Here is a 27,336-nt window from a genome sequence, read left to right on the forward strand (position 1 = left end):
TTAGCTATCTTTTATTATTCATCACTGTGAAACAAATATTTAAGTCTCATAGTATTTACTTCCTTTAAAAATTAAAAATTGAAAAATATAATTGGATATTTATAAATCACTAATTTGAAGGGGTAATTAATTGAGAAATCCTATTTATACTCCATATAATAAATATATCCTTTCAAATACAGCAAATAAATCATAATCCCTTTGCATTATTTTCCTAGCTAGGAAATTTTATTTTATTTTTTATTTTTTAAAATATTTTATTTATTTATTTGACAGAGAGAGAGACAGTGAGAGAGGGAACACAAGCAGGGGGAGTGGGAGAGGGAGAAGCAGGCTCCCTGCTGAGCGGGAGCCCAATGCGGGGCTCGATCCCAGGACCCTGGAATCATGACCTGAGCCGAAGGCAGACGCTTAACGACTGAGCCACCCAGGCGCCCCGCTAGCTAGGAACTTTTAATAATCTATTAGTGGATTAGTAGAATCAAGTCATACTAATAATACATTTTAAGTTTAGAAAGTTTAATTGAAATATTAAAAATATTTTAATAATGATATTTAAGGTTCTGGTTACTGTTGTATTTCCCAAAGTTGACATTTTAAAATGATAGAATTATCTGTGACAACCACATTCTAAGGATTAGCATAGAATTTGTTCCTTCCACTTGATAATTCAGAATTAACTTGAATATATTTTACCATACATATTAGAAATGATCTTTTCCCAAAAAATTTTAAAAATTGAGAATTTTATTATTTGAAGACATCAGTTGCCAGACATCACAAAATCATATGCTATCTTGCCTTGATGGGTGATTTGAGGGAGGCACGGAATAAAAAATAGTAAATGTCCAATTTCTAAGGAAAAGCCTCTTTCCATTTATGTACTGTTCAGGTCAATAATGTAACAATTATGTAACAAAATTATATGTGTTAGTAAAATATTTCCCTCCTCTCAGTCATGAACTCTTTCATGACCTGTTTCTGAGTGTATATTATCCTGTTGATATGAATTTCTTATTTAAGTTAATACTCTTCAGCTTTTAGTCTTAAACCTTCATACTCACTTTTAGCAAATTATTAGGCAAGCAGCAAATACTTAATAAATATTTGCTAGTTTATTTTTAAAGAGAATTCAGTTTTGGTCTTTGTTTCTTACTGGCTGACGTGGATGAGTTCTAGGAGTATGATATCTCTGAGCATGAAGAAGGGGGGGTGAATTTTAAATTTATAAACCTGTTTGCATTTTGAAGCAACTTTTTGCTTAAAGATAAATGTTGTAGTTTTTGTCCTGAAATATATTCAAAGCTTCTTCTACGTAAAATTGATCATAAAAGTCTTTTTTTATTAACTATTATTTTACCTGTGTTCATGAATCTCTGAGTCAACTTAATATATATATATAATAATTAACTTTTCTTCATCACGAATACTTTAAATTTTGACTTGTCCTTTTTTTTAAACTGTAAAATCATATTATCTCCTTTAACTTAAAAATATGTAATTTAAACATCTTATTTCGTTCATTAAAATATTCAAGTATCTATATAAGTTATTTGTGACTACAATATTGAATAACAGAACAAACTGATCAATTAATTAAAATCTTTCACATCTCCTTTTCATTGCTAATAATTTGTTCTTACAAAATACTGTTCTTGCTAAATAGTTTGTCATTATATAGTAATGTGTGTAAATTCCTATAGATATGAAAAGAAGAATGTAAAATTCAGGCATATCAAGGAAACAGCCTGAAAAATAATTCTTGGTGTTGAGATTATAATAACAAGAATTCATCCCACTCACACTAACAAATTCTCTTCTTCAGAGAAATGAACCCGTTTATGAGAATGTTTTCCTGTTACCAAACTGTAAAAGAAATACCATATAATGAAGAGTAAAAATTTGATAACAAATATACTATGAATATTATACAATGATTAATAGTTATAGTAGTTTTATATATTATAGCTACAAATAATAATACAATTCTTCCATTGATATATAAATTATAATTTAGAGTATACGTAAATTTACTGAACACTTAAGTTTAATCATTAATGAGTTAATTTATAGTGTTCTGCATTATTTAGAAACATCTTAAATAGTGAAAATAAATTGTGAGAGAATTTCTTTTATGTTTGAGTAAGGAAGTTTTTTCTATATAAGAATTGAAATTCAAAGACTAATTGCTTTTTATCCTAAATTTCAACCTAATTTTAGTAAAGCAGACTAAAAACTCATTATGATGGGATTTTATTTGTACATAGACACCATATTAATGGAAAATTTCATCAATGATATGTATATACTAAAAATGTGTTGCATTTATTGATTTACTATATCAGTGAATATAAATTACTATATTTACTATAGCAATAGTATGTACATTCATATGTGATAAACAATTATTTAGAGTATAATATTGTTAGAGAAAAGATTGCTGAAGTTTACCATTTCTTCTGTATTTTAGTTCTAACAAATGTATACTTTTTTGGATATTCATTTCAATTATATTCCTCTGTGGATACAAAGTTCTAACTATAATTTTAATATCCAATAATTTTTAAATGACATTTTACCCATGTTAGTTATTAAATTTTGATGTCCATATTATAATATTCTCACTAGGGAAAAGGTGATCATTTAATATAACATCAAGTCATATTTTTCATAATTTTGTGCTGTTTTGAAATTTGAGAGGCCCATAAGTTTCAGACTCAGACCTACTCTTTTAAGATACATTTCTTCAATTCCTGAAATGGAATGCTGGTAGACTTTACACTCATTAAATGCAGCTTATCAGATGTCGGCCAGTTCAGGAATATAAATGATGACATTGCTGTGCAGTTTATAATTTCTAGTACATCACTTAAATATGTGGGACAATTTGCTCACAGATTAATGTATGAAGTTATGTTATATAAAGTTATTCTTTTCATTTGTTTTCTTAATTTTTTCTTTAAATGAGAATTATGAATGAAATATGGGACTACATAGGATAAAAATTAGTGTTTTACTTTGATTAGAATAATTTCATTCCCAGAAAAAAAAACATGGAAAATTTCTTGGAGTATGGAAAAACTTATTGAAGCGAAATACAGAATCTAGAAACCACAATTGAAAACTTTAAAATTCAAATACCCTTGAGTAATAAGATAATCCAACATTTGCAAAACATAATAAATATGGGGCTCAGTTCCTTAGTATATAATGCATTTAAATTCAGTGAGAAAAAACCAACAACCTAGTAGAAAATGGGCAAATAACTTTCATAGACAGCTCCCAAAAAACCCCCATTTAAATATAGACATAGATGCTCAATTTCACCCATAAAAAATGCAGATTAAAATCTATAGTAAAATACCAGTTTTTATCTAATAGATTGACAGTTCAATGTGATATTATATAATATCTATAATAGCAATAATCTTACATTTTATTGATAAAGCCTAGGAATAAATTATATTGATAAAATAGATTTTATGTGGCTGTTAGAAAGAATAGTGTGGGTTTCTGTGTACTAATATGGAAAAATTAAACAGATATTATTAAATGAAGAGAGCAAAGTTAAGGTCAGGTAAATTATACATTCCAATTTGTGTAAAGAGAGGCCATCTACACACACACACACACACACACACACTTCTGAATTAGAAAATGAGGATAGTTGCTTTTGAGACCAGAATTTAGGGGTGAACTTTGAGTAGAAAAGACTTAATTCTCATTTTTTATCCTTTAATTTTTCTCTGCTGTGTTCATGGATTTTTTAAATATATAAAACAATTCTAAAGAAAGAAAATTCTTAATTTACTAAAACACACAGTGAATACTGTCTGAACACTTCCTAGATGCCACACATTTTTTGAGCATGTTGGTGAAATTAAGATAGATAAAGTATGGTGTCTATCTTCTCAAAAACTGGTAAAGTGGTACTTATTTGTAACTAGGATAAAACTCAGTGTAGTAGATTTTCTATTAGAAATGGGGCCAAGAAGCCTATATACTCTTTTGTAGATCTCAGAGTAGTTTACATACTATAATTGATCTTCACAAAACATTATGGAAAAAATAGAGCACTGTCACCAGAAAAATAATAGGTAAGCCCATTTTCTGTATTTGCTCACTTAATGCTCACATCAGCCTGAGAAAGTGGTACCATTGTCGTCCTCATTTTATAAAGTACACGAGGGACTTAAGTACCTTTTAAAACGTGACACTGCTTCTAATGAGTGCCAGAGCTGGTATTCAAATCCAAACACTCTGGTTACAGGATCCTCACTCCTAATAGCTGAACTATTCTACTTAAACTTCATTTTGTAGTTTGAATTTATATCTACTTTGCAAACAAAAGACAAAAAAATTCAGACATTAAATAACTAGTTCAAGTTTCTACTGCTAATAAATGTCAGAGCCATGGTCTGTGGGCTAAATACAGTGATCTCATTTTGTACCACGTTGCCTCTATTCTTAGGGGAGTTCCAAGGGAGGGGAGCAGGGGAAGAGCCATTTTGATAGCACTACCTGTTTAAATACTAATGACAAATCACAGAATGTGTGGTTTCTCTAAGAAAATTACAGTAAAAAGAACTTACTTCCTTTTTATGAATGTTTCCTCCATCCAAGTAGTACCAAATAATTTGTTTTGCTCAGGAACTTTGATATGATTTCTTAAGAAATTTTCAAGATCAGGGGATAAAAAACTGGTATTCATTTAAAGCCTGTTTCTGCTTTGTGAAAAGACTTTGTCAGCAATCCAGAATGAGGGCTGTGCTAACAAAATTCCAACTTTTCTGTGGGATGATCCAAAAACAGCAAACAGAAGGCATTAAATTTCTTAACAGTCACAAGTACATGCATGCATGTTATGCCATTCCTGTCATTCACTGCTTTTTGGTGTGCATAGATTAAAGTTGGAATACTTTGATTTGCAGACTAATATGTTCCATAGAGAATTTACTTCGTATAAAAAAATAAAGAGTAGGTTAAGAGCATGTGAAGTCTGTGCATTCTGCCCTACATTTATAGAGCTCTTCATTGAATATATGTTTTTAATCTGATTTTAGGATATTTGCCTTGACAGTATGCCTTCATACATCTAAGACACTTGCTAGATTAAGATCCCAAGTTGTTTCTCTTGCTCAGTTTTGAAGCAGTTTTATACAAGTATTCTGATGTGAAACAGAATGTGTGTGTATATATACATATAAATATGATTGTGTATTTTGTATATGTATAAATATATATATATATGATTGTTAAGAAGCATGGCTCAGTGGGTTAAGCAATATCTAATCTTGTCTCATACATAATGCTGAGTCTCAGTAGTGACAAAATCAAAAGCCAATACCAGAATTAAGGACTTGCTTTAAAAATATTTAACGAAGGGGATGGGTATTCAGGAGGGCACATATTGAATGGAGCACTGGGTGTTATATGCAAACAAGGAATCATGGAACACTACATCAGACACTAATGATGTAATGTATGGTGACTAACTTAACATAATAAAATAAAATTTTTAAAAAATTTAAAAAATATATAAGTTGAAGAAAGAAATGTGTGTACAAATGAAGTGTCATTCTGTTCACCTCGAGGTTTTTTGAGCCATCTTCACTTTGATGGCAAAGTCACTAAAATATTTTCGAGCACAGTATGTATTAACATTGCATTGGTGATTTCCATCCATGTTCATAGAATGGCACTGGGTGGAGAAGAGATGTAGATGACAACACATAACCTGCATTTAAAATGCCTTCATTTCTTCTTTTTTAAATTACAGCAAATTCAGTAAAGCTAGAAATGCAGAGTGATGAAGAGTGTGACAGGAAACCCCTGAGCCGTGAAGATGAGATCAGGGGCCATGATGAAGGTAGCGGCCTAGAAGAACCCCTAATTGAGAGCAGCGAGGTGGCTGACAACAGGAAAGTCCAGGAGCTTCAAGGCGAGGGAGGAATCCGGCTTCCGAATGGTAAACTGAAATGTGACGTCTGTGGCATGGTTTGCATTGGGCCCAATGTGCTTATGGTACATAAAAGGAGTCACACTGGTAAGCAGCTGAAAGAATAACCTGATGACTGCCTGTGACATCTGATGTTGATATTACCTGACATCTATTCTCTTTCCTTTTTATTCAGGGGTGGCAGTGGTGAAACTACCTTTTCAGAATTCTGCTAGTATTGGATTGCTGAAAAGCAGAGAGTAGCCTGGGTCTTGACTTCCAGCCTTCAAATCTGAATAGCATATCAGAAAAGAAGTTTGGGATTCAGTTTCCACAGTTCTTAATATAGCAATAATATGATAAGGGTTCAAAAGGTATAGGAGAATCTCATTGTGTAACTTAATCTTTTTGTATTTCTATACGTATTTTACCATACCCATGGGCAGGTAATATAGTTTGCTAGCTAAGAGTTTATACTATAAAATGGTACTCATGCATTTATATAGAGGTGGATCATTTTCACCTTATCTGGTTAACTTCTTGGAATACAATTTCCAATCAGTCTCTGCCTACCATGGGTCTCTGTATTAGGCAGATACTTTCCCTAGTTGAGGATGTTACCATCTTCCTGTAATTTTTTTTAATTATAACTCCTGCAAAGAGATATGTAGGGTACAGTATAGCCAAGAGTGGTGGGTATGCTGGTAGGAATGTGTAATGATGGAACAGGGTGAGGAAAAGAGGATTCCGATTAATATAGTATATACTTTTAGACATTTGAGTAATGTAAAAAAATAGCTAAATGAGGAGAAGGCCTTATTTAAATCTCTCCAAATCCTTTGGCAAAATGAAAAAAAAAAAGTTTAAATAAAAAAAAAAAAAACAGAAATGAGATTATGTGTAAGAAAGGCAGATGGTTGACTCTTAAAGTTTTAAGTCCATATGAAAATTGATTTAAAGATGGTACCTTTAACTATAATGCAAAGTAGTATTATATAGCAAAATATTAATCACTAATACTCTCAGAGTTTTAAAATATGTTTCTCTTTGGAAGAGAGAGAAATCAATTTAATTAGTAGGTGCTTAAAACATGAGAGATATGGGATACACTGAAGTCTTTTTAGCCCAAATCTCTCATTTACACATGAAGAAACTGAAGCCCCAAACAGTCAAATGATTTGTCCATTATCCCTTATGTAGTTAGGTCATTATGAGGCTAAAACCAAGGTTTCCTGATGCCCAGACTAGTTTTGTGCAAATATACTGTACTTGGTATCTCACTGCACCAACATTTAATGATGAGATATGATTATAAGGCTTAAAAATTATAGTAAGAAGTTACACATTAAAATCAATGTTATCTTAATCAAAATCATCAGGTTTAGAACCTGTACCCTTATTCCAGCTCTACAGTTACATGTTAACTTTTGGTTTTATTTTTAATTTCCTCTTTAAACAGCATATTTTAAAAATATTTATATTGCTAGTGTAGATTTTTTTACCTTAATTAAGAAAAATTCTTCAAGAAAAGTTAAAAGATCGAGTTTGGTATTTTATAAGAAAAATAGGAAAAGACTATAAAATAATGAGTCTACTTTTCATCTATGCTCATGAAGTAACGTTAACTGCAGTTCTAAAAGAAGAGTTCTACCAAGTTATAATGTATTCATTATCTCACAGTGATTATATTGAGGTAGATAACACCCATTCAAATGTGTAACTAGCAACATATAGACTAAACAAAAGTAGTCTAATGACTTTTCAGTTGAATTGCATATAATGTACATTTTAAGGCTAAAAAGTATACTAACTACAATTTTTTGTAAGATTTCTAATAAACCTTTTATGGTCTGAGTCAAGAAAATTTAAAGAACCTGAGTGTGCTCTCTTGAATATTTAGGTTAATCAATGTTTCACTGCATTTGCAGTGATTTTCATGAGGATTGTTGGTTTGTAAACACAAGAGTGATTACATACTGTACTGCTTATTTAATATTTACTACTATAGTAGAGTTGAATTATTCTGATTCTGAAAATCATCAAATTGACATGGAAGATGTTTCTAAATAGTTATACGGATTTCCACAAGTTCTGTGAATATGGGATTCACTCAACTAGTAAAGGCAAGAATGGACAAATTAACTAAAGTCCTCTTGTAACTTCATGAACTTTTATTGTTAATGAATGTTTATTGGAGTATTATAAAAATTACACTTTCCTCAGATCTGGAAAGTTTCTGTTAAATAGCCATTCATAGAGGAGCTTGGGATACCTGCCACACATTATTGACCTTGAAATTGTGATATATCTTTAAAGTAGTTATTTTTATATGTATTTCTGATGACCCAGTTTATATATCTAAATGGGTCATGACCTTTCAACTCCATTTTAGTACTCTTTGAGAACAGAAAGTCTATTTGTATGTTTTGTTTTGTTTTTTTAATTTAAACTAGATTGAAAAAAATGTGGTCAGGATCTAGTATTAACCAAATGTTTTCTCATTAATGCCATGAACTACTGTCTTCATTTCAGAATTCCCCCCTCTCACCAATTATTTATAGCTAGTTTAAAAGGCACTGTCTTAAATCCTTATAAAGCCTTCGGGAAACATGTTTGTGTGTCATAGAATATCCAATATAAAATTGATAGTATAAAAATATACACAACCACCACCCAGTTTACTAAGATGACGTGTGGAGTATCATATCTAATTCACTTCTTCTTTCTCTTTCAAACTCTACTAAAGTGCCAATTCTAGTGTCTTAGAAATGGGTTGGTGTTATTTATTTCTTGGTGTTGCTACTCTAGTAGGTAATCAGGTAATATTGTCATCGGATACTCCAGGCACTCTTCACTGTGATACAGGCAGAATAAAAGAAGTAGGGGTAGTAAATCAATTCTTGCTTAAACACGAATTGATGTGGACCATTATAAATATAGACTATCCTTAACTTTGCCCTTCTTTGGAGTAGAGTACTCCCATCTTTGTAACTCTGTGTATATTGTAGCTTTATGGAACCATTCTTTTGCTCCAAGGTCTTCTCAACAAATACTTGGAATTTTTCTTATTTGTAGGTGGTTGCTCCATCCAACACAGGAACACCCTCTGTCTTTGATTCATCAAAGCAAACTGATGCATGTATACTTGTATTTCAGTTGAATATTTAAACAGATCTAGAAATATGTGTTTATGAAAGTACATAAAATAATGAAATATAATTTATTTCAAAATAAGAATAGATAACTTCATTCTGGGAATAACTAAAAAAGGTCCTTGAGCAGATTTTTTTATAAAAAATCTAACCAAAACAAAACAAGAAGCAGATTAAGAATGGAAATGAATGATAGCATGGCCACATATTAATTGTTCTCCTGGATTCAGAGTTGTTAATCCAGACTTTTGTACCCACCCATGGGTATTGTTATCACAGATACAATAACCTATTTGATTTTTTCAATTGGATTATACTGTATAGTGTATTTAGTACATTTGTGGTGTTTTCTTGAAGTTTGCTTTTCTTTATTTCTGAATAAGAACATGATTAATATATTTTTTTAGGCAAAGTCTAAACTTACTCGAAAAGGACTAGTTGATTGAGCCTATTTGTTAAAGAAAAAGCAAATTATTTAAAAAATAATTGAGTTGCATTGTTTCAAGGCACAACACAATATATGAACCTTTTACTTAAATATCAGCTCATTTTACATGTATCTCATAATCCCAATTCAAGATTTAATTCATGTAAAGCAGATCAATATTTCTCAAAGCTTCATCAGCTGAAATCAAAGTACATTATTATCATTGCCCCTTTCCTCTTATCAAAAACAGGAACATGGTTTGTTAACCTTCATCATGCCTTTCTTTATTTCCCATGGCCATGGGAATATAGTTAGCAAATGTCTCCACACTAAGACACACTCAGTGACAGACAGTATTTCCTGATATACCTAGACCCCTTTTCATTTCTCCTGCCTCTTTAAGGATGATCATATAAATTCAGAAGTAATTCTATTAAAAAATATTTGAAGATATCTGGAATATTTTGTAAATGTAAAAACAAAATTACCTTGTCATTAGTCTCATGAACTCAATTAGATGAATTTTAAAATTCTTTTTAAAGAGAGTTATCCTTATTATTTTTTCTTTTTTGATTAGCATTACTTGGTATGACAAATTCAGTACTCTAAATTAGGAATTTTTAAATATTTCAATTTTAGGAGGCTTAATGAAAATCTAAGCGTGTTACAGGAGTATTTTCTAAAGGCAAACATGATTTCAAATGTTTTTATTCACCAAACTAATTTAATTCATTTTAAAGTTATTGCATACTGATTTGTTACTTGCCTGGAAGACCCTACATAGATTTCAAAAGTAAAATCAAGTATTTGGAGTGAAAAGTATAATTTGCATTTGCTGTTTTCCTACGGTATAAAAATTCTCATGAAGAAAGTGCATCCTTCTTTTTTATTAATAATTCCATGGCAGGGGTGAGGAGTAGAAATTCCTGATTTTAAAGAGCTATAGACTGCTATTTCATTGAAAAAAAAAAAAAGTCAACAAATTAAGTTGTGTGTGTGTGTGTGTGTGTGTAAAGATTTACCAAATTTAGATTTATTTTAAAACTTTAGTTTGTAAGACTTCATATAAGGGGTTTTTCGGTAAAGTATTTCTCTCTTAAGCTGTATTTAGTGTTGATTTAATTTGTCAGTTTCATCAAATGAATCAAACAAGTGAAATAAGATCAAATTTTTTTTTTGAAATAAGATCAAATTTAGGGTAACTTTAACATAATTTTTTTTTCAACTTAATACACTAGTACAAGGACTTTTTGTAAATGTAGTTCAGATCTCCAGATCTTGTAACAAAAACCTTTAGCCTTGCTACACGAACACACAAATTACATTTTTTGGGGTATGTATCTCATAAAGTTCCAAAATGATCAAGTAGTACAGAATTTGAGACACACCTGATGTATCAATTTTTAATTTCTTTAGGTTTTATAACAAATCTATATGATAGAATGTGCAGTGGCAACTGCAAGAAAATGGCCAGTTTATCATCTTTATGACTCCTGGCTTCCTTTAATAGAAAGAATCATTGAGTTTGCATTAATTAAAAGCCTCCCCAAAATATTTGAGGTTTCATTATTCACTATTTTCAAATGTTTCAGTTAAAGATATAAAACATGAGAATTCAGTATAAATGTTTAAGTATTAAAATTATAATCTTCATCTAACCTCAAGTACAGAAATAGTCCCGTTAAACCAAAAGTGAATTTTTAAAATATTTTATTTCCGTCCTAAACTTTGAGCTTTACTATTTTGTACTATTTATATATTAATTTATAGTTTAGTTCATGAATATCTTTAGAGATCAGCAAACTTAAAATGATAGTATTTTCTTCATGGTTTGACCCTACTTGCTAATTTTACTGCTTCCCCAACTACACATTTTTATGTTCAGTGACCTTGGTGACAGCCAGTTGATGACAATAGACTGATAATTCTGGCTTAAACAGTTTTATAGCCGTATCCAATAATAGGAAAAAAGAGAGAAAATGTTTCAAATTATTTTCACAACAAAAAGAATATACAGGAAATATCTGGATGAATAATTTTCTTTGGATTTTCCCTGTTTATATCAGGAAATTTTGCCAAAGCTTTCACTGTTAGTGACTAGGAATGAGACCTGGGCCTGGGCTAATTTTGGGAGATTTTGTGATGATGAACTTTGTAACCTGGCACCCGGAAAGAGAATTATCAGCTAAATCAGAGAATTAGACTAAAGATCCCTTCCAAGTCAAATTCAAAATTTCTGTAATTTTAAAAGAGATAGCATGGTACAATAGAGCAAGATTTTGTAGTCCAACTGAGCAAGATTCATATCAGTTTAAGTACTTATTAGCTCTGTAACTATCAGATACCTTGATACTTGAACTTCAAGTTCTTCATTTGCAAACTGAAATTATAGATGCCTAATTAGTAATATCATTATAAGGTTTGAAATATTCTATGTAAAGCTACCAGTAAAGTGAGTAAAGTGATGGCACTTAGTTGTTCAAACAGTGGTCAATGCTATTGCTGATTCTTTTGAGTCAGTGACAGGAATCCTGTAAAATTTATCTGAAGAGAGGAAACTGCACTTGACCTAAAGTTGAAGGCTTCAGTATTAGCAAATTTTAGGAAGATAAAGGTTTAGAAGTCTAAAGGGGGAGAAGAATATTCTCAGCACAGAGAACTGGAACCAGTTAATAGTGTAGAGATCAGTCCCTTCCACATAACCTACTTGATCTTTCCTACCTCTTTTCCTTTCGGCAGGTGAACGTCCCTTCCACTGTAACCAGTGTGGAGCTTCTTTCACTCAGAAGGGCAACCTTTTGAGACACATAAAGTTACACTCTGGAGAGAAGCCGTTCAAATGTCCTTTTTGTAGCTATGCCTGTAGAAGAAGGGACGCCCTCACAGGACACCTCAGGACCCACTCTGGTAAGTGTCACTGACTCTTTGAGAAAAAAGCTAAAATATAAGAATTCAGGAAAGCGTTACAGAATAATACAGAATAACTTATAGCTTTGGTACATAGCTAGGAATGAGCTAGACAATATTTTTGTGTACATTGAATAACTGATAAATTTTGCAAGATGCATGTGGCCCTTCCTTTTTTTAGACTTACAGACTTGGCAAAAAGTAGCACCATCAATGGAAGTGTCTCTTATTTCAAGCTCTTGAAGTAAGGAGACAACTGCTCTGTAGATTCTCTATGATTTTTAATTTTATAATTATTAATTCAGTAATTATGGTTAATCCAGGATAATGGAAAATCTAGTAAAATATCATAGTTACATGCTAATATTATCATAGAGGAGATGAAAGCTGTGATATTTTTCAACTGATACAGTGCCCAGGCTGGGACCTCAGTGGGAAATCAAATGTCGCTATTTTTAAACTTGAAAATATTATGCTCATTAGAAAATTGGCTGTTAGAGTATTTTATATTTCATTTAAACGCACCTTGTTTCTTTAACTCTCAAAATATAGTCATTGGATTTTCTCTGAACTTTTCTCTCTTCATAAATCATCATTAAAAAATCTAGAATAAGTGCGATATTTTTAAAATGCTAGAATATAGTACATAAAAGAGCAAGAATGATTAGAAATCTGAATGAATCTCATTTGACTTTTAGCATGAATTGCCATAACCAAGAAGTGAAAGGTGGATAATTAATATAGAATACTCTCAAGCCAGTTTTATATCCTCCTTCTGTCCATAATGACATATTAAAATTTAATTTTAATATGAAGATATGATGGAAGTGATATTTTCATCTACATTGACAAATTGTATTAGAGAGTGCTGTGGATTGTGAGGTAATGCTTGTATTATCTTTTTTTTACATTTTCCCTATTAATCCTTAAGGCTTTACTTGGTTTTTAACATGAATGTGAAATGTGTAAACTATTTTAGACATTAACTTGTAAATTTGGAGCAGTTATAGAAAAATGAAATGAATGCAAATATAAATAAAAAATATTTTAAGTATATAGAGTTACTTTCCTCCTTGATTCAAAGCAATTCCCTTATTTCCAACTATGACATATTTTATTTTAAATCATGCTATGAAAATTACATCTTTATTATAAAAATTATTCTTTATTGAAGGATGTTTTTAACATGTGACAGTTAATTCCTTTAGCTAGCCATGTACTCTGGCTTATTAAAGCATTATTGAATTGACCATGGATTGTATAAAGCATAAATTTTCATGAACATTATCTATTATATGAAGTTGAGGAAAAAATATAACTTTAAACATTTATTTCATTCTTTACAAAGTTGTGTTACTTTTAATATCATAGTTTAATGTACAATTGTTACTTTACCTGGGATTGCTATATTGCCCTTAGAAGGTTCAATGCCTTCAAAGCTCAACCTCTCTGGAAGGCTTTTGATAACTCAGTTTGTGTTGCCTTGATTTCCTTTTTGTTCTTTTAACACATCCATCCATGTGGGTGGTGTCTAAGAAGACATCTTGGTTTTTGTTTCTATTGAACTGGGCAGTTGCAATCATCATCTTTTTTGCAAATTAGTTATGACTCATTAGAGGTTCCTGGTTGGTGGCTAATGAAGTGAGGAATGAGAAATACGCTACTCCAAAAGTAGGCCATTCCCATTGGCTTTCACCAGGCCAGACACTTGACAACACTTACATGGTTCTGTGTAATAATTATCAAGTTTGTGTATATAGTGAAGCTGTTTCTGTGAAATTGCATATTTTGTAAATAAATATACTGCTACTTTGAGGTTCAAAAAAATAAAGATATGGACCCTGTAATTGCAATCATGCTATTATTTTGCAATTTGCTGGCTAATTAAAGAGAGTTTAATGGAGCAATGCGAGTGAGGAGGGTGTCATCCAGCTACTGCAGCATCAACAGGTGATATGAATTCAGTTATAGTTCTAACTATAACCTAGAATATTTGCCATTGCCAATGCTTTTTGTAATAGATACAGCATAAAACATAGCTGCTAAAGTCCGTGCCTCTCCAATTTGTTCAGAAAGCCCAAATTGATCATTATAGCTTTCTTCTTCTGCTACCAAATCCATCTTTCCCTTACTCTCACCCTCTTTTTTAGCACCTGGGCTGAACAGGATTCTTTATCTGATGAGTGACCCAGACCTTAATTTCTATAAATTCTGAGGGTTTGATGGTCCTGTTTTCCTTGGATTACTGCAATTTTTCAGTAACCAGGATTATTGGGCACATTTTTTAAAAGAGGTACCCCAGTGAATCTCCTGAGTTCCAAACATAGCAACAATCCAAAACCATCTTGGTAGTCTGGAAAAGTTACCAACCAATAGCCCACTTCTGTCCCTCTTAGTTTAGCAGCTTGAGATGCCCCAGATAGCAGGGAGTAGTCCAGTATGACAGTTCCAGAACTCTGATCCCTGGTGGAAAGAGTCTTCCCTTGGGCACCTAGGACATACATCACAGCAGCATACAAATTTTGCCTCCTTCTTCATGGTGAAATGTGCAAAGCGCAGCCATTTTCATTTATTTTAGAGGACCTAATTCAACATGTCTCGACCACCAAACCCATAACATTTCACTAATGCTGTGCTTCTCTGAACTTTCTGGGGCAATTATCTCCTGTCCTCTAGCATATATCTTACTGAGGCATCTCAGGTATTTACTACTTCCTGCTCACCATGTCCAGTCAGTACCGTGAATATAATGTTCCAACTTGATGTTCTGTGGGATGTCAAGATGAACAAGATTTCTTTGGACTGTATTATAACAGAACAGTTGACCTAGCCTTAAGCTAAGATAATAAAAGTATGCTGTCCCTGCAATGTGAAGGCAAAGTGCTTCAGATTATCTGTTGATAAGGAATTATTTTCCAAAGAAATTGTTAAGTCAGTATCACCATACCTGGTATCAGGGCCTATGTTATAGTTTAATATGTGCCAGTAAAGATACTACAGCTAGAACTGCATCTGTAGTTGGCATTTTGATGTGATTAAGACTGCATGCATCCACAGAACCATCTAGCTTGCATTAGCCTAATAAACAGTATAAATGGGTGTGTGGTAGGAATCCCCATGACATCTTTCAGTTTTAGTTTGCTATCTTTAAGTCTAGGGCTGTGATCTCCACTGTGGTAGCAACTAGCCTCCTGTGGCTAGTGCCACATATTGAAATGATATGTTCTTATTAAATAAAATCTATTAAAGTTAATTCCTAACCTTTTTAAAGTGTGGCCACTAGAAAATTTAAAATTACGTGTGTGATTCATATTTGCATTGGACAGCTCTGTTCTTGGCTTTTCATGATAGCCATGGGTCAGGGAACCAACATAAGGATTCTTCCCATTACCGAGTTTATTTGTTCCCACAATACTGTAAGATGGACTTGGGTAAAGTCTACATATATATCTTGACCTCCATATGCCCCCACTTTGAACTGGTGGACTACAGTGGCATTTTGGGTTCCAGAGATTAATGTCAACTCAGAGCTAATCTAATAGACTAATAATCTGTGGTAGGACTTGGTATCTCCTTTTCCTACCATAGAGCCTCTGTCACTCTGAGATCACATATACATTTAAATCAGGGAGGCCAGATCTATTTGCAACATCTCTCATTGTTCTCTCCAGCCTACAGAAGACAATTACCATAAAGCTTTTCAAGCATGCGCCTTCTTTCCTTACCAGTAATTCCTTGGTGATAGGAGTGTCCCACAGGCCCTTCCTGAAGTATGTAAGTGGCAGGCTGAACGGGGTGATTCATAATACATCCTTTCCATTATTCTTACTTATTTGAGCTTTTGTTCTTCTTCCTCTTTGCTATGTTCAACTTTTTACTAATAAGCCATCATTGAATCAAGGATTCAATTAACCAGTCACTCCCACTTGCTCAAGGCAATATATTAAATCTCAAATCCAGGTGAATGCATATATATTGATAAATTTGGCCCAATCTAGCATTTTGGTTCATCTTCTTGGTATAAAACCCTTAAAATCGATTCATTCCCTTACATGCTAACTGGACTCCTGCTGATACAAATTGGCAGTTTTGCAATTCTTTCAGTGTATAGGCTGTCACCTCCTCGATCAGGCCTTGATTTTGGTTATATTAGGATCTAACTTATTATGAGCCTAGGGGCAATGAGAGTTAATAGGAATGAGTCCTGAAAAGAACTGCCATTTTCTGATTGGGTTCTTGCCTCAGCTGAAGCAATCGAAAGTCTTCTGACTTTATGGGAATGCTGATTTATGGAGCATTAGTTTCCTTAGATGGAAAGGTAGGGAGTGAGGACTGTGTCTTCCAGCAAGAGTGGTTTGGAAGTGTTTGGGAGCTCAACATTCTGAGCCTTAGTATTTGATCTGATAGTACCATTCCATGTTTCACTAGTCCATTGCCAAGACCTGTTGTATTGGTATTGCCCATTTTATTTAGTATGGCAATTCAGTAACCCTTCAAATCAGATTCTAGAGTTGGTTTTCAGCCTTATTTGCCCTGAGGCTTAAGTAAATAAGGACTCTTTTAAAGCTGACAGAGGACTTTGATATTCCAACTTCTGTTCTGACATAAAGTGAGCATTCAAGACCTTCAAACTGTCCTTTCTCCTTTGTGTAATCCTTCGGACCATCAGAATTAGCCATATCACAGTACACAGTCTTCACTCTACACACCACCATTGTCACTTAAGCAAGTAAAGGCCACATGCTACCAGCAGTAATAATTTGGGTAATCATATTGCCAGCAAATACCTAGAATTAGTTTTCCATTAACTCCCCAGTAAGAAAGCTATTCTGTTCTCTTCAAATTGAGCAACTCAGTGCTGGAATGCCATTTTGATTCTCTGAGGCCTTGGGGCCACTCCTGCTACCAGTAATTGTCAATCAAGGCCCTGACAGGAGTAATGAGACACTCAAATGGGAAAAATGTGGAGACATTCATCGTAGTATTTACAAGAGAATAGTGAGGCATAAAGGAAACCAACAAAGGATGGTTGAAGCACTCACTACAAGGCTAGCCATAGCAAGAAGCCATTAGCAACCCTTATGTCTGGAGGGACAAAGGGATCAAGAGATCACTAGAATTAAGAGAAGTAGGAGATGGGTCTTAAACACTGACCTTCGGTAGAGGAATGTACCCCTGCTAACCTGTGACTAAGGAATAAGCACCTTGACCGCAGTTTTTCCACCCTCTAGTCTCTTGCTGATGCCTCACATTAACTGAAGCTAACAAGAAGCCAGAGGACAAAAGAGCCTACTGATAAAGCCAATAGAAATTAGCTTTCTAAGGGAGAAAATGGCTATAAAGGTGACGCAGAATATGCCACAGATTGAGTAAAATTTAGGAACTAGTGCTTAAAATTACTAGCATAGGGTATTAAGCATAATGTAATGATTTTATTTGTTTTTTATGAATATTATCAGTATAAAATATTTTGCTTCCTCCTCCTCTCCCCCCACTTTGGGTCATGACTACCCAATGTTTTAGTTAGTTATTGTGTTCTATAGTATTAATATTGCATCTTTGCTTCCTATATTTTAGATTTGAAAATTTTCCATCTACTAGGTTGGTAACAAAGAGCCTGGCATTGATGTACACTTAATGTGTTAAATGAAAAAAAAAACACTTAAAAAATATATTCAGTAAATGCTAGCCCTTTCTTTTTTCCGTGTATGATCCCATACAAGCTGAAATTCCCTATTTGGAACTCTACTTGCATACTTCAGAGGATACCAGGTAGTGTCTTGGTTTTGATTGTATAGTCCTAATAGTTAGGTTATTTACAGATGATAGCTGGCATTTCCTGAGCCCTCCCTAGACACTGGGCACTGCACTAAGCACTTCCCAAGGATTATTTCTTTAATTAAAGCCCTTTTATCTGACATGAGCAAAGCTAGATATTTTATTGATTAACAGCAGTAAGTCTAGCAACATGAGAAATTTTTTTGGTAGAAGTCCTTACGTTTATATTTTTAAAATGTAAAAACATAATGCATCATCTCTAATTCCATTTTCAGTGTCTTTAAGAACTTAGACCCTTGTGATGCCATCAGACTTCTATTAAATTTTTAAGATTTCTCACTAATTTTTATGAGTATCTTTGCCCACCTCTAATTCTTTAGCATTTTTTTAAAAGATTTTATTTATTTATTTGAGAGAGAGAGTGAGAGAGAGCATGAGAGGGGAGAGGGTCAGAGGGAGAAGCAGACTCCCCACTGAGCGGGGAGCCCAATGTGGGACTCGATCCTGGGACTCCAGGATCACGACCTGAGCTAAAGGCAGTTGCTTAACCAACTGAGCCACCCAGGTGCCCTCTTTAGCATTTTTTAAATCAACTCACCTTTACTGAATCTTTCCAAAGTGACAAAATTAGTTTTTAGAAACAATTTTTTTTGTACTTATTTCCTTGAAATATGGATATTTAAATAATTTACATAAGTATAATAGCAGGTAGAGCCAGCATAAATAGGTTTGGCTAGAACTAAACTGACTCTTAGTGACTCTCTAATTCAACCACTGGAAGTGTTTATGTGGGGGCATGCAAAGAGGGGCCTACAAGTGCCAGGAATTCAGTGTTTCAGGAGGAAGCAGTCAGTCAAGAGAGCTTTTTGCTGTTATTATTTTTATTTTACAGGTGAAGAGACTGAGGCTCAGAGAGGTCTCACTGCCAGAGCCTAGAGTCACACCAAGACCGTCAAACTCCAAAATCTATATGTTATGGGATAAATGATACATCCCCATATGTTTATTCTATAAAACTTTATTAACTCAAAATAACAAAAAAAAGTACATTTAGAAGAGGTCAAAACATCTGAGTTTGGAATGGGCTCAGTGCAAATTATTTATATGACTTTGTCAAGTCACTTAATTTGGTCTTTAAATCTCCCCATGCTCCCAGTATTATGTGATGCTAAATACAATGTATTATCTTTTCTCCCTGAACTTGGCTGCTGATTATTCACTACAACCAAATCTTGAAGAGTAAAAGAGTGGTCCCCACCCCCACTTTTTTTTCTTATAGTTTGCTGTGGTTTAACTTTCAGATAGATTTGCAAAAAATGGAATAGGTTTTAAGTTTTTCCAGTGATCTTCAGAGCACCACTATTACTTCTCTGCAACTATCTGCTAACCTATATTTAAGAGATAGCCTTGATATAGACAGTTTCTGATTTTGTACTTTTAGCTCCAGGTATGCAGAAGTTTACTTAAAACACATTCCCATTTAAAAGTACTTTTTACAAAGCCCCATCTGTTGTGCTGAACACCAGCAAAAGTGTAAAACAATGTTGAATTTTCCCCCCCTCACCGTTGCTAATTAGTACCTGAATAATATTTTTTACACTGGCATAGAAAATGGGTTTTAGTTTACAAAACCCCGGTTACTTGATTTGATTGAATGCTTTCAATTTTTATTACAATCATTGATAACATTTTTTTAAAATTGGAAGGATGTCCAGTTTTACAGATAATAAATCAGAACCCCTTAAAGAATAATAATACTTCAGTAGTGTTTAGCAGTATTTGCCATGGAAATGTTTATTTTCTAACAATTTTTGAATAATATAATTTTATTACTTATGGAAACATATCAGATTAATATGATAAGGTTTTTTTCGGTAGCAGATAATTTTTGTCAGTAACTCCCATATTTTATTCCCCACTTCTTAAGATAATAACAGAAGAAATCATAACCTTTCTTGCTTCGGTTATAGCAGTGATGTATCCTATTTCTGAAATAGTGTCCATTCACGAGAAAAGAAAAAGGTGAAATGACAGAATCTAAGTTTAGTTTGTATAGCAATCATCAGTGTGTGATGTTTTGTTTTCTAAAACCATTTTCATTTATTATGTGTTATTTAGAGCTATCCTACTTGTCTTAATGCTGGATATTTCATTAGAATTGCTTTATTTTATTGCAATATGTTGGCTAAATTTAAACATATCTAGCAAATGAAACCCTCTTTCTACTTTTGCTTTTTGTAACACTCAAAACAAAATGACTGGCTGAGAAAGGAAAAAAAAAACATCTTTTTACATGTGAAATTTAAATGACATTCTAAGAGGGAGTGGGACGGAATGGGAAGGAGAGAGAAATAAAGAATTGGAATGTATCATCAGCGATATATCAGCTGAAGATCACAGTCAAATTTTTTGGCCCAGTGAGAAAATAATCTGCACTCTTGTATACATTCTAAGGGTATAGGAAAATAAAAGCTACTGGTTTATACTTAAAACACTATCAATTAATCTTAAGATTTACCAAATTATCTGATTTGCTTAATGTAAATTTATAACATATGACATTTAAAATATTATGTGAGTTTTTAATGATGAATCAGTAAATCAGTACTCCTGCTACAAAAAAAATGATTTTTTTTTAGTTTTGTCTCTTAGATTTTTAGTTTAACAAGTAATTATAGTCCTTTCATTCCTAGAAATTTGATTAGTGTGCTTCATACGTTATATATTGCTCCTTTTAATTGTCTTTATTATACCCAATACACTGGGGAAATAGTGTTTCAATTAAGTCTTGGACCCCTACTAATCAAAATAATACTTAGCATACTTGTTATTTTTTTTTTTAATCTAGGAGGAACTAGAATTGCATATTTTTTTCTAATTAGTATTTCAGGAATATGTGTCACATACTGTAATGCTGTGTCCAAATTAAATATTTAAAACAGGATAGAAGATTATTTTTAATATATGGAAATTTGTATAGTATATATACATTATAAATTGTTATGTATAAACTGCAAGGAAGAAAAAGTAAGAATATCTCTCTCACAGTCTCAAATGTTTTTATGCCGTATTTAAAATTTAGGTGTCCATAGAATTGTACTGGATTCAGATTATTACAAAAATTATTTATCGCTTAAAAATGGAATCTTTTAAAAACTATGAAAATGAAAAAAAAAACTATGAAAATGAAAAATTCTAATGTCCCAAGGAAATTTATTCTCTCTTATATTCTAAAAAAAACAAATATTCCTTAACATTCAGATATTTTCAAAGATGCTTGCTTGTTGTAACACTAAAGTATTATTCAGAGATAGTTAAATAAAATATCTTTGAGTAAGCAGAGAAGTGTAAGAATTTATTTTTTTTAAAGATTTATTTATGAGAGAGTGAGCGGGCCAGAGGGGAAGGGCAAAGTGAGGGGAGAGAGAGAAAATCCTCAAGCACTCCGTGCTGAGCACAAAGCCCAATGCAGGGCTCTGATCCCAGGATCCTGAGATCATGACCTGAGCCCAAATCCAGAGTCGGCCACTTAACCTACTGAACCACCCAGGTGCCCCCAAATTGCTTTTTTTTGTTGTTCTTCTCATTTTTAAAAAAATAATTCCTTTGGTTTTCAATAAGACTTACGTATAATATTCTAAGGAAAACCTTAGCTTTCACTTAAACCAGTACTTATTATATAATTCTTTATTTGGATATATCATCTAAAAATAAATACTTGATAAAATTAGGTTACATGATATGTTTGTATCATCCATATCTGTACATATATCTGTATATATGCAGATATATCACATAACCCTGGAGTTAGAGCTGTTTGAAGAAACTTCCAGTGTCATGAAGTCTTCATCTTTTTACGTAGGGTCAATAAGCCTATGTTATTCTAAACAGATATCTAGCTTATTTACGAACACCTTAGGGATGTTGATTTTTACAATATTACTTTGTAACCTATTCAGTGTTGGACAATTTTTAGCCTAAGAAATTTGTGCTTTGTGTCTAATTGTCAGTTTAAAACTATTTTGTCCTATAAAAAGCAACTGGACCAGATGTACCATATAAATATCCATCTGTTAAAACAACAACTTCCCCCTCACTGTACATTTTTTAATTCTATTATACAAGGACTGCCTTTTTATTTTTCAAGACCCTGTAATCCCAAGGACTATATTTTTCCCATAAAAATAGCTCAGAAGTATTGAATACTTGTATTAGTTCCCAGTATTGATTTTTTGAAAACATTATCAGTTAAATACTGCACTGCCACAAATTCATTTACACATTTTCCCTTATTTTTAACTCTTTTATTCAGTTATGCTTTTAACTATTATGAGAAAATACCTATAATATATGACTCTGCCTGTTTTTTAATATATTTGAACATTCACCTTTAGTAGAATGTTAACCAACCAACAGGCATTTTTAAAGTTTAAACTACATCCTCTGAGAGAAACTGCCAAGAGGAGATAACTCCTCATCTTCAAATTCTTAAAAATAAAGCTCAAAAGTAGTATCTGGCTTGGAGTGAGACAGAGCTAACCTTTGACCATATTATTAAAGAAACAACTTAATGTCAAATGCTCTAGTTTTAAGTCTTCTCACATGGGACAGTCTGTTAATTCACCATAAGAATGAAATGCTTTCAAATATATTGTCATGTCTTGCTACGGGATTCACTACCACAGCCACATCATTTCCTTTAATTGTGGACTGATCAGGAATTCCATAAACTAGAAGGGATTCTAAAGTGCATATAGCCTTTGTAATTGCTCTCCATCTTGTTTTATTAAATTATCTTTCCCTCTTATGTCTCCTTTTGCCTTCTACTGTCTTTTTCATAGATTTTCCCCCAGTCCTTAAATGTTCGCTTCAGTATTGCTTCATTTTTTGAGGTGACTGCCAGAAAAAAGTATGTAAATAAGTACCATTAGTTTGTATACATACAAAATTATTTGTATAACATGAAATTGCTGCAGGTTATAGACCTTTGAATGTTAACAATTTGATTGTGAAATGAGTGAAGAGTAAAACATGTCTGAAAATTAGGTACTTGGCTAAAAGATTATCATTATCAGTTATTTTCATACTGACATTATTTTGAAACAAGATCATCATGACTTTTCTATCAGATTTGTCAGAGACCCATTTTAAAAATACTACTCCATGGCCCGATATAATGATAGACAAATTGGATTAAATTAAGCTGGTTCAGAAATTGAATCTAGTGTAGCTCATTCATAACAGTGATGATGCATTAAGTGTAGTATAATTTGTCCTGCAGACTTCCCATGAGAAGGAACTGTTTTCACCTGATTGTAGACCTGGCACCTGGCCCACTTTCTGGGTGATCTCCCAAGTGTGAACTTTCCCCACCCTCCACCCCTCCTTTCCTTCCTGGAGGTGCTCGATAGAGGTGGATTACACTGATAATACACAAGCAGTCAGTTGCACACATGATTTGCATAACTGTGCTGTGCTGATTTCACCCAAGTCCTGATAATGATGCCCGTGGTGCCTCTCTATATGCTTTGCAATAAACACTGGAGAGAGGGGATGGGATTAGTATTTTCATTCCTGACTCTTCAAACACACCCTTAAGGCCCTGCCCATTGAAATATGATCAGGAGGGAAAAACCACCCTCAGTCAAGCTAGCTGGTAAGGTTATCCGTGTGATTTCTATCCAATAAGTAGAACGCTTTTCTTTTCCAGACCAATAGTCATTATATACTCTACCTTATATATCCCTCAGAAATTAATTTTTCTAAATAGCATACACAATCTCTTTTTTCAAATATCAGTCATCATGCTTCTTTAAATTTCAAACACATTTCCAGAAGGAATTATTAAAGAGAAGTCTTTCTTCTTACAATACATACTCATGTGATGTAGTACTTGACTTTGGTGCATTCTTAGATCAGTTTACTGCTGGAACCTTTCCTTCTTACCTTTCTCTGTTAGGAATTCTGAAGAAATAGGCAAGGATCGTGGAGCTATTTCTCATTCTTCCCAGTTTTCTACAGACATTGTCCTCATTACAAATTGACTAGCACAGTTTTGTACCCTGCGTGGATGTTGATGTGAACAGTCTGAATTTGTGGCCATTTCATATTTTCTCTTCCACGTCCCTGAGTCTATGGGCCTGGCACTCTTGAACTCATGGCAGAAGTGGAAGGGCAACATGCCAGCTTCATTACTCAGTGTCCAAAAGGGCACATCACACTGTTTTTTTGTTTTGTTTTGTTTTTTTGAGGGTTTTTTTTTTTTTGGTAAGCTAACCTCCACCCTCTCCTTTTATTTTTCCTACTTGATCCGTGTATGTGAGTCAAAAAACCTGTTCATCCACAACCTGTGCTGTCTTGCCAAATCTTGTAAGAAACCTCCCAAATGGTAAAACAAAAAACAAAAAAAAAAACTTACAAATGAGGTATATAAAAACCAGTATCATTCATTATAATCCTAATACATATTTAGAAGATAATTAAATCTTTATTTAGAGTATCATAAATCATCTATCAGAGTGGTAATCCCTTTAGTTTGTTCAGAAACATGATGATAAGTATATAAATAAGAATGAAAAATCCTAAGTTCAGCATCTCAAAGAAGAGGTCTTATTCTGTTTTGCATCTGCATCCCTTAAACTGTATCAAATGAAGGAATGTTCAGTTGGACATTCTTGGATTAACTAGAAAGTTAGTTTAAGATTTGTAGAGGTCAATGGTGGTTATATGTATTTCCTAGTAAATGATAAATGTCAGTCCATTACAAAAATAAAAGTTAATAGACAAGCACTATTTTGAGGGCCTTATTTTACAGATAAGGAAAGTCAAATTTAAAGAGGGTGAGCATAGCATAATGTAGAGAGAAATTGAATCATTATGTTGTACACTTGAGACTAATTTTAACATTGTGTGTCAACTATACTCAAAAAATTTTTTTAAACAGATAAATAAGAGAGATGCTACCTGACATCCCCACAATCTGTAGTTTTAAATATTATATGTATGGTTCTTTATGTAAAGCTTTATCTTATTGAGGTTACTATACTTTTACCTAATGTCTTTATTCATATTTTGCTCACAATGTATACTATTTGGATTTTTATTTTAAACATACCGCACACATACACACATCCATACACCAAAATGCTCACTATAATAAAACTAAAGGATCATATTATGCTGAAATAAACAAAGATTTCCATAATGCTTGAAGACATGTAGAAATTTAAGAGCAGTATAAATTATCTTTGTGAGAGTACTTTTTAAAAAAATTATGCTCTGATATAGTAAAAACCTTACCATTAAAACCACATCTGCATATTTTATGCAACTTTTACTCAGGAAAAGTTGGGATATAAACTCTGGCTTGCCTGACCCCAAGAGCCTATGATCCCCACTACCATACTCCTGCTTTCTGATCTATTCTTGATATAGCAGCCAGAATTCTCTTTAGAAACTCTGCTTAAATCATGTGATTTCTCTGCTTAAAATCTTTTAATGGGCTTCCATTGCTCTTCTAATAAACTCAAACTGCCTATCATAGGGGAACTGCTTCCCACCTCCTGTCTGATCATATACCACTCTATCCCTCGCTCTGTGTTTTTTGCCACCCTAGGTTCCTTTATTCCTTTCTACTCTTGGGATTTTGTACTGATGATCCTAGAAGTCTCTCCCTTCAGCTCTTTCCCAGTTCTTGGCATGGATGCCTCATTATCCTTCAGATATTTGCTTTAAATGGCTTCTCCTTGGAGTGGCCTTCCATAAGCACCCTACCTAGAACATCCCCCTACTCATTCTCGATTTTGCTGTCTCTGTCTTAAAGTCTTGTAAAGCTTGAATCAGAATCTGCAGTTATCTTGGATTTTTTTGTTCATGCACATGTTGCCTGTCTCTCCCCACTGTCATCTGAATGTAAGCTCTGTGAGATCATGGACATCCTCTGTCTTACTTATTAATGTATCCCCAACTCTTTGAATGGTGCTTGGCGCATAATAGATAACAAAAAGGTTTTGTCAATTAATTGAAAAAATAATCTGAAAATATATATAAATTGAAAGACAAAATAATGTTTTTATTTCATTCTTGAATAGCCACAATTTTTTACTAATGGGAGTGTGCACTTGTTGGACACTACACAACTTCCCATATCTTGGAAGTAGACTGGATACCTCCACTCTCATTTCCTGTTCCACATTTATTTTTTACATAGTACCTGCTTTGTGTTGCTGCAACTCCTGAAACCTAGCTTCACAGAGATGTGACATCATTGAAAAGACTATAATGTGCTATGTTGAAATTGTGAGCAAGTAGTTAGTGTGGTGTCTGAGGGATGTTGAATATTATTATTTCCCTCAAAAATTTAAAATATCCTGTGCTTATCTTGCTTTACAATATCCTTCCCCAGAGTGTGCTTCAGTGTCCCATTAAAATTTAAGGATCACAGGCTTAGCACATTAGAGAATTATTATTTTAATCAGAGTTCTGTTTGAGAGTATGGTCAAAAGGCTCTCTCATACACTAGTAGCGTGAATACGAATTGGAAAAATCCTTTTTGAGAACAACAGGGATTGAGAACATTAAAATTGTTTATATAGAGGGTTCATACAATAAAGCAGAAAACCAATTCAGATATTATAACTTATGGGTACTAAAACCAAAAAAAATATCAATTGTGCCATATTTCAGTGCTCATCTTTCTTCAGATTAAATTCTAATTCTGTAAGCAATTGTCAAGTAAAATCAGATACCAAGTTCCCTTTTTTGCATTATAAATATAGGACAGTGGGTGCTTTTAATTTTATTAAAGGAAAATGAATGTGCTATATGCATGATGCTGTTGCTGATTTTATATGTATCATGACAAATGGTAAATATGTTTTCTGTATATAGATGTGTTTTTTGCATGTTTATGTGTAAACATACATACATCTATATAAAGAATAAAACATTTACCACATATATTAGTGCTATTGTAATTTGTTTTATAGGTTTCACTAGGATAACTCTTGAAGTGACATATTTCAAGAAAACATAAGTGAACGAGACTTGATTGTGCTATATACCTTCATAACACCCTATGAATTTATGGTAAACATTCCTACTTCAAAATTATTTACGGTTATTTGCTTTGCTCT

The 27,336-nt window shown here is 33.0% G+C and overlaps 1 protein-coding gene across 1 annotated transcript in view; it reads left to right on the forward strand.

The window, feature by feature from the left end:
* Positions 1-27,336, forward strand: part of IKZF2 (IKAROS family zinc finger 2) — a 154,293-nt gene that overhangs the window by 92,522 nt on the left and 34,435 nt on the right. Inside the window, exons 5-6 of the mRNA XM_035007222.1 lie at positions 5,780-6,046; positions 12,257-12,424. Coding sequence (XP_034863113.1) covers positions 5,780-6,046; positions 12,257-12,424 — 435 coding nt within the window. The remainder of the gene's footprint in view (positions 1-5,779; positions 6,047-12,256; positions 12,425-27,336) is intronic.

This window comes from Mirounga leonina, unplaced genomic scaffold, assembly GCF_011800145.1.
Source record: "Mirounga leonina isolate KUSES-001 unplaced genomic scaffold, KU_Mleo_1.0 Mir_151, whole genome shotgun sequence".
Classification (NCBI taxonomy): Eukaryota; Metazoa; Chordata; class Mammalia; order Carnivora; family Phocidae; genus Mirounga; species Mirounga leonina.